Source organism: Littorina saxatilis, linkage group LG14, assembly GCF_037325665.1.
Source record: "Littorina saxatilis isolate snail1 linkage group LG14, US_GU_Lsax_2.0, whole genome shotgun sequence".
Taxonomy (NCBI): domain Eukaryota; kingdom Metazoa; phylum Mollusca; class Gastropoda; order Littorinimorpha; family Littorinidae; genus Littorina; species Littorina saxatilis.
In genome coordinates this window covers 30,605,850-30,622,077 of record NC_090258.1, presented here as the reverse complement: position 1 = coordinate 30,622,077, position 16,228 = coordinate 30,605,850, and the positions used below count along the sequence as shown (strand labels likewise).

Genomic DNA, 16,228 nt, shown 5'->3' with positions numbered 1-16,228 from the left:
TCGCAGTACCACCCAATCACATCCTGTTTTTGTATGAATTTGTGTTGTTGTGTAAGTGTTTTATATTATTTCACAATGATTTGCAACAGCTTGCTTTGGGTTATATATTACTTTTGCAGGATATTGTACACGAGTACGAAACACCTTTCGTGGTGTTTACGACTTCTTCATGAAAAATGTATGTTTGTCGTGTTTGACCTGGCTCTTCAACCGTTGCCTGTATCTGTTTTGGAATCAAATATTCTGCTCATGTTCATTAATTACTTTTGCGCAAGAATTGAATCGTATCAATATGTCGTTTCTCTGTGTGTGTCAATATGTGACCCTCCACCACGGAATAAGTCGCATGTCACCTTTGCATGATTTTCATATTTTTACATTTTCCTACAGAGTTTTTTATGCTCTATCCAGTGGTGAAACCCGTTTTAGAAAAGCGCAGTTATAAGCCTGTGACTAAGGTGACCCTCACACTGTTACCAGACACTCACCGGACTTATATTAAGCCTAGCGCAGAACCGCACGAGGTGACATGCGACTCATTTCGTGGTGGAGGGTCACATATCATCTAGTTTATTCTTCGTTGCAGGACTTGAACTGCGCGATGGTGTATTTACACCATTTGTTAATCTCTTCCTGGTAAGTACCGTAAAATCCCTAGCAAACGCCCAGTATCTAGCAAACGCCCACCCCCCACTTTTGGCCAAAAGTTGTGCAGAGGGGTCACTACCTAGTAAACGCCCACCCCGGTTTTTTGTTTTTTAAATTAGTTTTAAGACGGTCGGCCTCCTTTATCTACGATATGTGCACATTCATAATGATTGTGTGCGTGCATATGTGCGTGCGTGCATGTGTGTGTGTGTGTGTGTGTGTGTGTGTGTGTGTGTGTGTGTGTGTATGTGTAAAAGTGAACAATTTACGTCTCATTAACAAAGAAAACATGTATTCTTACACAAACTGTTACCCTAAAAACCACGCATCTCCACACTTTTTGGGCACCGTTTTGTGAGAAAAGCTCGTATCAACATTCATTGAAGCGTGACGGCTTCATCTGACCACGAATTCTCAATTTCTTACCAGGAACCCACTTCTGGCATCACAAAGATTCATAAAATATTGGAATTTGATTTTGTGATTTTTTAATTCAGTTCTTTTCGTTTTTCTCAAAACAACAAAAATGACGATACGAGGTTTGGTTTGAACACCGACGTAACGTTCAACCATGCCGAAGCACACATCCTATACAGTGACATACAAACTGAAAGCCCTGAGATATCTTGAAAACGAAGCTGCAGGCTATGTTTCGGTATGTGCCCGCGAGTTTTCTGTTGACAAAAAAAGAATGAGAGAGTGGAGGGAACACAGAGACATAACAAAACAGCAATACGGGAAAGAAAAGGAAAAACGAAAGTTGTCTGAAGGACCGCCAGTTAGATCTCAAGAAGTTGACCAAGGTGTGATGAAATACTTGGAAGAGGGTCTCCAAACAAGAGAAGAAACTGAATTGTGCTGAACTTATTCTAAGAATGAGAAGAATCAAGGTCACGTGTGTTCTTCTTTTTACATTTAGTCAAGTTTTGACTAAATGTTTTAACATAGAGGGGGAATCGAGACGAGGGTCGTGGTGTATGTGTGTGTGTGTGTGTGTGTGTGTGTGTGTGTGTGTGTGTGTCTGTGTCTGTCTGTGCTTGTGTGTGTGTAGAGCGATTCAGACCAAACGACTGGACCGATCTTTATGAAATTTGACATGAGAGTTCATGGGAATGATATCCCCGGATGCTTTTTTTCTTTTTTTCGATAAATACCTTTGATGACGTCATATCCGGCTTTTTGTAAAAGTTGAGGCGGCACCGTCACACCCTCATTTTTCAATCAAATTGATTGAAATTTTGGCCAAGCAATCTTCGACGAAGGCCGGACTTCGGTATTGCATTTCAGCTTGGTGGCTTAAAAGTTAATTAATGACTTTGGTCATTAAAAATCTGAAAATTGTAAAAAAAAAATTTTTTTCATAAAACGATTCAAATTTACGTTCATCTTATTCTCCATCATTTGCTGATTCCAAAAACATATAAATATGTTATATTTGGATTAAAAACAAGCTCTGAAAATTAAATATATAAAAATTATTATCAAAATTAAATTGTCGAAATCAATTTAAAAACACTTTCATCTTATTCCTTGTCGGTTCCTGATTCCAAAAACATATAGATATGATATGTTTGGATTAAAAACACGCTCAGAAAGTTAAACCGAAGAGAGGTACAGAAAAGCGTGCTATCCTTCTCAGCGCAAGTACTACCCCGCTCTTCTTGTCAATTTCACTGCCTTTGCCGTGCGCGGTGGACTGACGATGCTACGAGTATACGGTCTTGCTGCGTTGCATTGCGTTAAGTTTCATTCTGTGAGTTCGACAGCTTGACAAAATGCTGTATTTTCGCCTTACGCGACTTGTTTTTTTCTCTCGTGAAAATGTGATGACACTTTATCTTGCAAAGGAGTGTATACCTAGCAAACTCCCACCCCCCTACTTTTACCCGAAATCTGTGCGGAGGGGGGTGAGCGTTTGCTAGGGATTTTACAGTATATAGAAATACATATGTGTGTGTGTGTGTGTGTGTGTCTGTTTCAGTATGTGCATGTGTGTGTGTGTATGTGTGTGTGTGTGTGTGTGTGTGTGTGTGTGTGTGTGTGTGTGTGTGTGTGTGTGTGTGCGTGTGTGAGTGTGTGAGTGTGTGTGTGTGTGTACGAATCCACGAGCAACCACAAGGAAAAAACAAGTGAAAAGTGACAAGTCGCGTAAGGCGAAATTACTACATTTAGTCAAGCTGTGGAACTCACAAAATGAAATTGAACGTAGTCCGCCGCTAGTGCAAAAGGCAGTGAAAGTGACGAGCCTGTTTGGCGCGGTAGCGGTTGCGCTGTGCTTCATAGCACGCTTTACTGTACCTCTCTTCGTTTTAACTTTCTGAGCGTGTTTTTAATCCAAACATATCATATCTATATGTTTTTGGAATCAGGAACCGACAAGGAATAAGATGAAAGTGTTTTTAAATTGATTTCGAAAATTTAATTTTGATCATAATTTTTTAATTTTTAATTTTCAGAGCTTGTTTTTAATCCAAATATAACATATTTATATGTTTTTGGAATCAGGAAATGATGAAGAATAAGATAAACGTAAATTTGTATCGTTTTATAAAAAAAACTTTTTTTTTTACAATGTTCAGATTTTTAATTAATTTTTAAGCCACCAAGCTAAAATGTATTTCTGAAGTCCGGCCTTCGTCGAAGATTGCTTGGCCAAAATTTCAATCAATTTGATTGAAAAATGAGGGTGTGACAGTGCCGCCTCAATTTTTACAAAAAGCCGGATATGACGTCATTTATCGAAAAAAAGAAAAAAAACGTCCGGGGATATCATACCCAGGAACTCTCATGTCAAATTTCATAAAGATCGGCCCAGCAGTTTACTCTGAATCGCTCTACACACACACACACGCACACACACACACACATACACACACACATACACCACGACCCTCGTCTCGATTCCCCCTCTATGTTAACACATTTAGTCAAAACTTGACTAAATGTAAAAACAGTCAGTGACTTAAGGCCAGAGATGGCACGACAATTTGGTCCAAAAACGTGTTTTGGGTTTCCAGCATGTTAAGGTACTTAAAACACCATAGAACCATTGTGCTATGTCATTTTGTCATCGTCAACTTCTTTCTTGGAATAAGATGATCATTTTCAAAGTGTTTTATTAACATTTTGACACTGACCAGTTATATTTTTGAAAAATTGTGACGCTGTTTTCTCAGAATCGTTTTCTGAGCACCAGTGCCCTCACTGGGACTTATTCATCTTCTATAAAACAGTCCAATCTTCTTGCTCTTTGTTGTATTTTTACCAGAAATTGTGTTTTTGTCCAGTACCAGAGAGACATTTTAAGAATGACCCAGGAATGATTTTAGAAACTGTCAAAGAACAAACATTTGACTTTTTTTCTTAAACTTTAATGTGTTTTGTGCTCATGATATCGATATCTACCCAGAAAATAAAATCTGTTCATTACCTTGAAGACGTTGCTCTGTTGTTGCATCCATGTACCTTTTCAGAGTAAAATGAAACATACTGCAAAGCTCTATCTTTATCTTTCTTGAAGATGAATCTGTCCACAAAAGTACATGTTTTATCAAACTAAGTCACAAATAACGTCCATTTTGACCCATAATTAATTCATCACTTTTTTAATGACAAAAAACTTTTTTTCTGAGGATTTTAAAAAATCCCCCGTTTCCCCTCCATTCAGTCAAGTTCTTTCAAACCTTGTTCGTTCCGTGTTGCGTCTGCTTATTGTTGTCTTTTGTGTTCTTGTTTTTCAGTCCTGATGAAGCTTCCATAAGCGAAAATTCGTACCGTCTTGTCTCTTTCTTGTATCGGTGGGTAGGCCTGCAGTAATCTTCTGGTTTTTTTTTTAACTTTGTTCATCTTACCACAGTCACTTCGTTGTTTAGATGAGGATTTTAATCAAGAACCTAGAAACAAAACTTGAAAAGCCTTGCCGCAAAGAAACACAACTTAATTTCAAATCCTTGCCTTCTCTGCGGGTGGGACCGGGTAGCCGTACATTTAGGTATCCCGAAACACTAGAGAGAGAGAGAGAGAGAGAGAGAGAGAGAGAGAGAGAGAGAGAGAGAGAGAGAGAGAGAGAGAGAGAGAGAGAGAGAGAGAGAGAGAGAGAGAGAGAGAGAGAGAGAGAGAGAGAGCATCCGCTCAGTTCCGAAACGGTGGGTTCTCAAATGGTGGGTAATTATTTTCATTGCTTGCTTTAGACATCTTCGCGGAATATTTGACGATCAGCGCGAATGCGAACAACACACGCTTTATCTGCCAAGAATTTAACATCCAAACTCGAGAAAAGGAGATAATCAGACGAGTAGTAAGTATTGGTCTCTGTTGTGTGAGCTTTGTCGTTCGGTGTTCCTTACACGCTGCTTAGTCGTATTGATCAGTTGAGATGTGGAGAGTTTCATCGTGCAAATTCCAGCAGTAACTAAGATGACCGACTTACTGGCTGAAGTTTGGAACCCTGGATTAACATAGAATCTGATTCAAAATGAAGTCGCCTGAGTGAATGCTGTTAGATAAAATCATTTTGTTTGGGACTGAGCAAATGAATTATTGAGTTTAATAACATGCCTGAAATATTTGTTTCTGCATTGAATTGGAAATGAAATGGCCGGGTACCCATTCCGAACCTGCACTTCCATCCTTTATTTTCCTTTATTTTAAACGCACTGGCTATACGCACTCGGAGTGTATCCAGGTTTCCCAATTGCTTCGTTTCCGGCCGATTTATGTGGAGCACGTGATGCGCACAAAAAATATTGGCGGTCTAGAAGTGTCGTCTGCGCAATGATCGCGGCGGCTTTCTTGACCGCCAAGGACGACCTGGCACGTTGTGAGACGTCATTCGTTAGACCTCAATACAGGGGTCAGAATCTTGTATACACTCCGGCGTTAACTTCCGGTTGCCATTCGACACTACTTTGCGATAGGAACGCAGAGCTGCAGTTGATTATAACTTATGATAAGAGCACAAAGAAACGAAAACAATCTGATGCTGCATGGCCTTTGCTGTAACGTAGATTACATTTTCGGGGTGTACTTAAAAGACTGAACAGCATAAACACTCTCGATTCACGGTATCAAAGTACACTGGTAATAAACACAGACAAAACAATTTAAACACACACGAGACTGATGCTTCACGGCAGTTTATTGTCGGAGTTTGAAACACACTTGGAGTGTGTATCGACCTAGAAACGGTTGTATGCTATGTGAATGTACATTATTTGCCAACCCTCGACACTGAAAAAAAATAGCGGAAGTCCATACGTCAGACTGATTTTTAATTGGCTACTTCCTAACAACTTGTAAGGGGACATTTCATTGGCTACTTTTTTAACAGAGCTTTTCGTTGTCAGAGTGTATACAGACTCATCGATCCTGTAGCTTTTGCCTATTTTAAATGCTCTGAAATAATTTCCAAGCAGTCTTAGTTTCCATATATATATATCCCAATGAGGAATATAGGATTAACAATAACAATTATTGTAAATAACATGTGCAGCTATAACTAAAAAAATGAGGCATAGCAACTGATTAATCATCAAATTGAACAACAAAAATGTTTTACATGGTCAAATTAACCACACAAACATGAAAATAATGTAAAGATAGCAGTGTAAACAGATGCCGGTTTCAGTCATACAGGCTAGAATTAAAAATGTGTGTGGCGACTCCAGCCGCTTCCTTTGTGAAAAAATTAGACATTGAGGCAAAGATTAAATTATAAATATAATGGTTTATAATTAAATACTGAAAAAGGTGTAGATCTGCAGTAGTCAGGGAACAACCAACTGAATTGGGGTGCCCAGTAGCTCAGTTGGTAGAGCAGTGGACTTGTGATCTGCGGGTCACTAGTTCATATCCGGGCCGGACACGGGTCAACTTTATGAGAGACAGTATCCATGTTCCACCCCTGTGTCACTGTCACCACTGTGATGTGGAAAACACCTCCGTCATTCTGCCATAAGTGCAGTTGGCTGATTACAACTAAACATTCACACACTTGGGTAGCCCAACTTTGTTGCTGCTAGCTTTTCACTGCGAGGAAGCGACCTGATTTCCCAGCGATGGAACTATAAATTTATGTAAATGATATTGCCAGCTGTGCAGCCGCCATGCGTTCTCTTTTGGCAGGCACTTCAGCAAGTTCAAGCGAGCTGCTCGCCTGCCTAGTCAGTAGTCTCCTCACACTCTATCCTTTCTCTCAGCTGGGGATCACAAAGAAATGATCTTGCATACATGTATGTCTTCACTCACCGAATCCAAGCAGTGTTGTGGAGAAAAAAAAAGGGGGAAAAAAGCTATATTGTGAGTCAGGATCATCCAAAAATGATTACTAGCTTAAGTAGCTAACTTTGATTTTTGAGTTTTTGTAATGAAAAAACCCGTTGCGATATAACCTTCGTGGTTGAAAACGACGTTAAACACCAAATAAAGAAAGAAAGAAATGAAAAAACAGACTGCTACCAATGTTCCAAAACTCAGAATGAACAATTTTTACTTCACTTGAACTTTAACGGTTAAACGACTTTCCACGTAAAAGACCACTGGGTTAAACTACAGTCCATGTGACGTTTTGTTTTGTCATAAACTAAACATTCCGATAACAACATTCCATTCTTGATTTTTGATTCAGTTACTGTAGCAGCCATGATACAAAAAACTTCAACTCTATAATCATAGAGGGACTGGGTGGCCGAGTGGTAACGCACTTGCGCTCGGAAGCGAGAGGTTGCGTGTTCAGGCCTGGGTCAGGCCGCAATTTTCTCCCCCCTTTTCTAACCTAGGTGGTGGGTTTAAGTGCTAGTCTTTCGGATGAGACGAAAAACCGAGGTCCCTTCGTGTACACTACATTGGGGTGTGCACGTTAAAGATCCCACGATTGACAAAAGGGTCTTTCCTGGCAAAATTGTATAGGCATAGATAAAAATGTCCATCAAATACCCGTGGGACTTGGAATAAAGTAAAAAAAATTCCATCTCACACGGCATTAAGTCTCAGGAAACATGAATACACGCATGCAGGAAAAAAAAAAAAAAAAATATGGGTAGCGCCGTATGTATGGCAGCTCGCTTTCCCCGGGGAGAAAGCAGCCCGAATTTCCATGAGGGTAACCTCACTGGACTGTAAATCTTATCCAATCCAATCCAATCCAATCCAATCCATCTGTGCAGAGCTTTCCTGTTCATCGAGATGGGGAAGAAGAGAGCATCAGGAATAGGTGCCACAAGCAAACCATCCAAGGGAAACTCAATGTCAGAGGATCAGCTGGTAGCCGTTGCCATGGTTACTCTCCGTCAGCGACTGTCTCAGTCTGTCCTGCCAGCCTGTATCCATGGTTACGAAAAGGAGAGAAAGTGGGTATTGTTTGTTATTAGTTTTCTTTATTTTTCCTAGACTAGTATTACAGTGGTCGCCGCTTTATAAAGCCACTTCTGGACCGACGAAAAATGGCTTTAATAAGCGGCGGATTTATTAACCGGCGGTCCAGGAATACATCATTTTCGAAAGAAAAAAAAATCTTCTCTTTAGTTTACGTCACTCAGTCACTTTCTTTCGTCATTTACACTTGTTTGAATCTAAACAAAACTTCACGAAGGATGTTGAACTTTTGTTTTAATTATGTACATGTACGTGTACTTTGATCACTTCGGTACATCAATAATTTCACTGTCACCGTCACGAATCATTACTCGGCAGAGAAGAACGATTTCATGAGTGTTTGTTTGTTGGTCGTCTTCCACATCAGAACAAGATAATGTGAGTTTTAGTCACAAACTACGTGATTTCTCTGAGAAAACTGGCTTTAATAAGCGGCGGGTTGGATTTATTAACCGGCTTTTTCTAATACATAAGATATAGTGATAAATCCGGACCGTCTGAAATCGGCTTTTATAAGCGGCTGGCTCTATTAACCACGGTTTTATTAAGCGGCGTCCACTGTAGTAATAATGCAGAAATTAGTTTCAGACTTGCATTATAGTGGTAACAGAATGATGTAGTGTCCAATGATTGTAATGTTCATAGTATATTATACATTTTTAAGATACTGTTTGACTTGGTTATTACTGATTTGTCAGGCTAGCTAATTACAATAGGGCTTGATACTGATGGGATGTAGCAGACCTTTATGGCTTTAATGGATCAAAAAAGACAAAAGTTGAAAAACAAGACATGAGAGCAGACGTTCGTTCTCGTTTCTTCCTTCTTCCTTGATGTTCTTGACAACAACATCTTTCTTGGTATTTGTTTGCAGAGAGCTAACAGACTTGGTTCAACGAACAGTGACGACAGGAGAAAGTAACTCGGTGCTAGTCATTGGTCATCGAGGCACTGGCAAATCTGTGGTGAGACTTAAAGGGGACCCGGTAGCTCAGTGGGTAGAGCTCTGGACTTGTGATCCGCAGGTCACAGGTTCGAATCCACGCCGGGACAGACACCGGTCAACTTTATGTGCAGACTCAGAAATAATATCCATGTTCCACCCCTGTGTCACCACTGTAGAATGTAAAAGACCTCGGTCATTCTGCCATAAGTGCAGATGGCTGTGTACACCTAAACACGCCCACACCTGGGTTAAGCGCAGCTCTGTTGATGCTAGCTTTCTACTGGTAGGAAGCAACCAGAATTTCCCAGGGCAATGGGACAATAAAGTAATGAAAATGAAAGTAAATTGAAAACAAGTATGTGTGTTACTGTGTATGTGTGCATATGCGCGCTCATGCGTAAGTACACACATTAACACCAACCCAGTGTATCATTGTATGTGTGGTTGTTTGTTTGTAGTTTAGAAACCTTACTGCCTTGTGTGTTCTTATTTTAGGGAATACCAGGGGTGAACAAATAACAATTACCAGCATGTAAAACATGGTTAAACTTCTTCTTCTTCTTCTTCTTGTCGATCACTCAGATGGAAACGCCGGTTCTCCGCGCAATGTTGCCGTGCGCTGTAGGTCGTCCAGACTGCCATAGAGCTTCCCTTGCACCGTGGTCGCCTCCGCCCAGATCTGGCTCCTGAGGCCATCGTGTAGTGGGCAAGTCTGCAGCAGGTGTTCCGTTGTCATGCTGCCTGTTTGACAAGGGCACTGGTCTGACTGGCCAATTCTGAACTTGGTGAAAAGGTGGTGGTTCATTCGGTTGTGGCCTGTCCGCAGCCTGAATATGAGGACCTGCTTAGACCTTGTGAGCAGGTGTCGGTTAAACTAAAAGTGATGTGCAAAAATATCATACAGTGGTACCTGCGATGTGTGGCCCCTCTGATGAGGAGACACCTCCCTTAAAAGGACACCTTCTGTTGTCCCTTTTTCCATGATCTCTACCGAAGTATACCTGTCACAACAGGCCACCTGCAATGTAGGGACGTTTGGCTAGTCCCAAAGGCGTCCTTTCATCGCAGGTACTACTGTAGACTGAATATGCAGCCTTTTTCATCCTTTGCACGGTTATGATCACAAACCGGACTACTGTAGCAGAAACGAATGTTTGTTCTGTTTAAAGGAAGAATAATCGTGTTAGTCCATCTTTTTATTTTCAGCTTGTAAAGAGTGTTCTAGAGAAGGTGAGGGAGACAACTGATGCACAACACAATCTCGTAACAGTTCATCTGAATGGTGAGTTGTCTAAAGTGCTGTTCACATGGGAGACTTTGAACCAACTTTCCCCCTATTTTCAAGGGATTTTAGTCGGCACTAGGTCAAATCACCAGTACCATGTGAAAAGTGCAAACGCTAAAACAAGTTTTCAGCAGCGATTCTCAGCCAGTTCAGCTACTGGAGCTACCTCCTCATGTGGGAAGAACAGTTTTGTTAACTATATTTAAATCTCAGTGGATAGAGCTAACCAATCAGTAAGCACGATAAGGAAAGTCTGAACAAAATCTGCGCCAATTAAGACATGTCCGACCCAAGCACCCAGCGCTCGACCGAGTTTTTGAGTCACTGCTAAATCGAATCTAAATCGTCAGGGCAGTTCGCATGGCAGACTGTTTGCCTCCTTGGCCTCGACAATTTTGGAGTGATTTCAACCTGACAAAAGTTTGGGAAAAGTTGGTTGAAAGTCTGCTGTGTGAACGGCACTTTATCTCATTCTCATTTATTATCATAAAGCGTTTGCCAAACTTTTCTCCCACTTATTGTCTTTCTTTTTCTTCCTCTTTGTGTGTGTGTTTGTGTCTTTGCAGGGACGTTTGACATCGGAATTCATAAAAATGTAAAAATTCATTTTGCCAACATTTGGACAGAACTGTTTACATTTTTTCAGGTTAAGGGAATGGTGAGGCCAACGTTTGTCTTTATTTTAAGAAAGTTGTCGAAAATGTGTATGGCCATGTAGTAAAACCCCCTTTTTACATTTAGTCAAGTTATATTTCAAAGTTGATTCCCAAAACATATAGATATGTTATGTTTGGATTGAAAAGAAGCTCAGAAAGTTAAAAAGAATAGAGATACAGAAAAGCGTGCTATCCTGCTAAACGCAACCGCTACAGCGCTGTACTGGCTTGCCAATTTCACCGCCTTTTCCACGTGCGGGGGTCTGACGATGCTATACGGTCTTGTTGAAAAAATGCAGTGCATTCAATTTCATTCTGTGAGTTCGACAGCTTCATTAAATATTGTATTTTCGCCTTACGCGACTTGTTTCTGTTTTCATTTAACAGGTCTCCTACAGACAGACGACAGATTAGCACTGAAAGAAATCACCAGGCAGTTGCAGCTGGAGAATAGTGTTGGAGATCGTGTGTTTGTAAGTGTATGCGTGTGTGTGTGTGTACATGTGTGTGTGTGTGTGCGTGCATGCGTGCATGCGCACATGCATGTGTTAATGTGTGTGTTACTGTTAGTGTGTGTATGTGAGTGTCTGTGTGTGTGAGTGCATGCGCGCGTGCATGTGTTAATGTGGGTGTCTGTATCTATGAGTGATTGCTAAGAATGTTGTGGATCTTTTGAGTGAAATTTTGATCTGTCAGTGAAATGTGTGTGTTCTAAACCTCCTGACACTGCGAGGCAATTTTTCTTGTTGTTATAAGGCAAAAAAAAAAAAAAATTGTCTGTTTCTGGTAACATGGCTAAAAAAAATAGGTAGGGATTTTTTTTTTTTTTTTTTTCCCCCCCCAAATGTAGACCAATAAAACTAACTTTAAAAATCGCGCAAAGAGACTGGATTCACTATACATAGAGACAAGACATTCAACACATTTAATAGATTCCATATTTCAACGCAGCGTGAATGCTTCGGTGTTTGGTGGTTTTACAGGAAGTACACAGAGTGATGTCCCTTACAACTGTGATGTAGGGTTATGCCCCTTCAATCGTCAGCGGACTTTCGTTTTCACACGTTTTTGGCTCACGTAAGTGTAGCCTATGCGATCGTAACTTTGTCTGTCTGTGCGTGCGTGCGTATGTGCGTGCGTGCGTGTGTATGTCTGTGGTAGAAACTTTAACATTTCGTCATTTGAAGACGTCACATTATGGCGTAAGAGGGTTAGACGTCACGCGAAGGAATGTCTCGGTCATTGTTATTTTGAGCGGGCCGAGACTAGTTGGCAGTCGTGTATAAGTAGGCTACATGCAGACAGACAGATCTAGATCTAGTGTCTCGTTTTCTTGCACAGTGTCACCTATGCTTACTGTGTGTGTGTGTGTGTGTGTGTGTATGTGTGACGGAGTGATTGAGTTTGTGTTACTGTTTGTCGATTTCTTACGTGAGCCTTGAAGGCTTCGCCTCTTGTTGTTGTTCATTTTCTCACCCTGTCCTTATACCACCAACAAAAACAAAAAATTTGAGTTTGGAAAAAAAAGTTTAGGGTCGGCGCCGAAATTTAGGGTCGGTCGGGTGACCAGAAACAGACAATTTATTTTTTTTGGCCTAAGGACATTAAAATTCTTGAGTCTTGAAATCACTTTCATTTTAAACTGTGATCCTTGGGGAAGTATTTTCACCAGAATTGATACTATCACATCAATATAGCAGTGTATGACGTCCTGTTTGTTTATTCAGTGAAAGCCCCTTTTATCCTGTTTTTGGCAGTTTGTTTCTGTTTGTAGAAGTATTTAAATTATCTTTTCCAGGGCTCCTTTGCTGAGAACTTGCAGTTTCTTCTTGAAGCATTGAGGAGTGGTAAGCCTTTTCACTCTGTACCTCGTTTTTGTAAAATGACTGTATGGTGTTTAAGACAATACAGTGAAACCCCCTTTATTTAAGACCCCCCCCCCCCCCCCCCCCCCCAGATTTGTTTCGGTCTTAAGAAGGGGTTCCACTGTATAGTTATTTGTCTTGTAGCACTGTCATGCAAAAGAAACAAGGATAAAAACAATGAAATGCATAAACATATCATATACGAAGCTTTGAGAACTTGAAGTCCGTTCAATTTTTGTTCTGTTTTTCAGCGTATGAGCACAACTAAATATTGAAATTTCTCTTATTCAGTTGTTGTAACTTTGCCATCAGTAACCAAATAGTATTCTCCGTAGATTAGGTATAGGTAGTGGGAACAATGCGTAGGCGCCAGGGCCTTTTTACGTACCCTCATTACAATCCAAAGTGTATTTGGGTCTCACGGCTGTTCCCAGAGCTTCATTTCTGTCTCCTTAGCTGCAGGCAGGCTGTTCTATTTTTAGAACCCATTCTTTCCCCACAGCAGAGATAACAGTTTTAACACAGCAGCTGCAGGCTCGCCAAGTGCCATACACTGATAAGGACCATGTCCCGGTATAGCGCGGAAGCATTTTGATATAACAAGCAAGTGAGCTTAACAGGCTGCAGTTGTTGGTAGCCAAATGATTCCCTCTGCCTTGGCTATTTTAAACTCGCACTAAAATGCAAGCCTGGAACAGTCGTGGTTTGAAAATGCATGCATAATCTTAAACTTGTGTGAACTTTTGCGTTCCTTGTTTGCAGGGGATCATGGGAGCAAGGCGATCGTGTTGACCTTGGATGAATTTGACATGTTCGCACAACACAGGGGACAGACGTTGCTCTACAACTTGTTTGACGTCTGTCAGTCTGCTCAGACGCCCATCTGTGTCATCGGTGTGACGTGTCGCTTTGTACGTTTGATGTTAAAAAACAAAAGATTCTGTACTCACCAAGACGGTAGCAGGCTAATTGCCCCCCTGGGACATTTGCTCCCCCGGACAATTGCCCCCCAATTCTTTTTTGAGCAAGTTTTACAAAAGTAATTCTCAACAATAAGTGTGTGTGTGTGTGTGTGTGTGTGCGTTGAAACCAGGAAGCGTCATAGAGATATTCAATTATAGATTTAAATTATGTATGTATACCTCTAAACAACAATAAAACACTTGATAACTTTAAATAGTTAACACACAGAAAAGAATGTGGGGCATTTAGCCTAGAACCACCAAGACATGCGACAGCCCAAGTGCAACATCTAGAAACATACATTATATATCACTACAGAGGGAGTGTTATGTTTATATATATCTAGTTGTTGGTGTGCGTGTGGGCTGTGGTGGGTATTGTTGATATTTTTCTGATTGTAAAAATCTTAAGAGAATGTGAAAAGTTTCAAATGTGTGCATGCATGTACGTGCATGTTGATGAATAAATGTTGGGTGAGGTCATTGGTGGGTGTGTGTGCATATCTGAGAGGGAGGGAAAGAGAGAGAGAGATCAAGGGAGAGAAAGATTGACAGTGACAATTCTTTATTAAATAAGCAGTGGTTTTCTCGTTAACATCTGGCTAATCTACTGTGGCTAAAGAATAAATAGACAATGGAAACAGTTATTAAAATTTTACAAATGAACTGAAGTAAGAACCCAATCAAATCAAGTTCTTTTTGTTGTTGATTGGGATTCTGTAAATTTTTTGTTTGTTTTAAATATGATTTTATTTTAAAAACCTGTTGGTTGCCCCCGTTTTTTGTCTGCATTTATGTTGTTTCTTTTCAGGATGTTGTGGAGCTGCTGGAAAAGAGAGTCAAGTCTCGTTTTTCCCACAGACAGATCTACCTGTTTGACAACGTGACGCTGGATGACTACGTATCACTGTGTGTAGCCTACCTGAGTTTGGACGACACCTTTCCTGATGATACCTACAGAGACAGGTGGAATGCGCACATACAGGTGAGTTTGTACAGGGAATCCCCCTTTTACGAACCCCTCCAATTTAAAACCTCCTCCCTTTTAAGACCTTGCTTTTTCACATTTTCTGTTCATATCCATTTTAAGACGTGAATTTGTCAGATTTTATAAGGTCTTAAAAGGGGGGGATCCACTATACTTTATTATGTACGATATGCTTTATGGATTGAGTTTTACCTTGATTAAGTTCATGGGAAAGCAGTGGTTTCTAAAGCAATATTTCATAACTAGGTGTGACATTAAAAGAAACAATGTTCCTACAGGACAAGAGGAGAGATATGAGATACAGTGGAACCCCCCTGTTAAGACCCCCCTGTTAAGACCCCCCTGTTAAGACCCCCCAATTTAAGACTTCGGGCCTTGAAAGACACTGGTTTTTTTTCAGATGTTCTGTTCAAAACCTCTGTAAACTTACTCCCATTTTAAGAGTAAGACGCCCTCCTTTTTAAGACCCGATTTTCTCAGATCTTTGACGGTCTTAAAAGGGGGGTTCCACTGTATTTCAAGGTAGTCAAACTTCTCAAGTGTTCTCACCACCCCAAAGAAGTTCAGAAGTTCAACAACCTGTTGTGCTTTTGTGTGTTGTGTTGTGTCTTACAAGAACACAACAGGTTGTCATCTTCAGGCTTTGTACTGGTCACTGTCGATTCCCAGCTCAACGCTACGGACTGAAGGTCTCTCACAGAGATGATTGCCCTTGTGGAACAGGCATGCAGGCCCCAGAAGGAGCCAACTTTTGCTGAAGTGTCAGGCAAATATTCTGGCCTGAGCAGCCCTGAAAGTAAAAATAATGGTGATTCTGAACATTTTTTAGCCAGAGAGTAAACTTTACTAGCCGAACCAACAATTTGTTTCAGCAACTTTACTCGCATTTGGCGAGTAGATGAACATTTGTACTCGCCAGTTACCGTATTTGACGGATTACGGTTTTTACCTTTACAAGGCGACGATGTGAATTTGTGATGTAGATATGTGGCTGGTTATGTGTGAGTATGTAAATAATTGTGTGTGTGTGTGTGTGTGTGAGTTGTGTCTGTGTGTGCATGACAGTGTAATGTACGTATGTATGCATGCATGGTGATGTGTGTCTGTATATGTGTCTGGTTGGTTTTATTTTATTTTTACCGTGCCGTGCCAAGATGAAATCCTTTTGCAAAATTGGTGAATAAATATCTTGTATCTTGTACAAGACGCACCGTTTTATAAGCCGCACCCCCGACTTTAAAAAAAAAAATTGGGACGAGCCACGTATAGGCCGCGTCACTATATTAGCCGCCGTCGAAAAAAATATAATCAGATCGTGTCAATCTATCAAAACAATCAGGCAAACGAAAGTACGGTATTTGGCAAAATCGGCTCCGAGAATAAACAAGTGAAACAAAGAAGAAAAGTGAAAAAGTTTGAAGAAAAATATCACACACACAATTTGTAACCAACACACACATGTAGTCCCCGCCCGGAATAAGCTTTTTGGGGATGATTTACGACTTTT

General features: G+C 40.6%; 1 protein-coding gene across 1 annotated transcript in view; it reads left to right on the top strand.

Annotated features, from left to right (window-relative positions):
* The first annotated feature begins 4,849 nt into the window (after nt 1–4,849).
* The window catches only part of LOC138947548 (origin recognition complex subunit 4-like), an 18,886-nt gene continuing 7,507 nt past the window's right edge, over nt 4,850–16,228 (top strand). The window contains exons 1-8 of the mRNA XM_070319040.1: nt 4,850–4,945; nt 7,812–7,994; nt 8,894–8,984; nt 10,172–10,247; nt 11,294–11,379; nt 12,705–12,753; nt 13,534–13,682; nt 14,545–14,718. Of these exons, the coding sequence (XP_070175141.1) occupies nt 7,831–7,994; nt 8,894–8,984; nt 10,172–10,247; nt 11,294–11,379; nt 12,705–12,753; nt 13,534–13,682; nt 14,545–14,718 (789 nt within the window). The 5' untranslated portion in view covers nt 4,850–4,945; nt 7,812–7,830. The remainder of the gene's footprint in view (nt 4,946–7,811; nt 7,995–8,893; nt 8,985–10,171; nt 10,248–11,293; nt 11,380–12,704; nt 12,754–13,533; nt 13,683–14,544; nt 14,719–16,228) is intronic.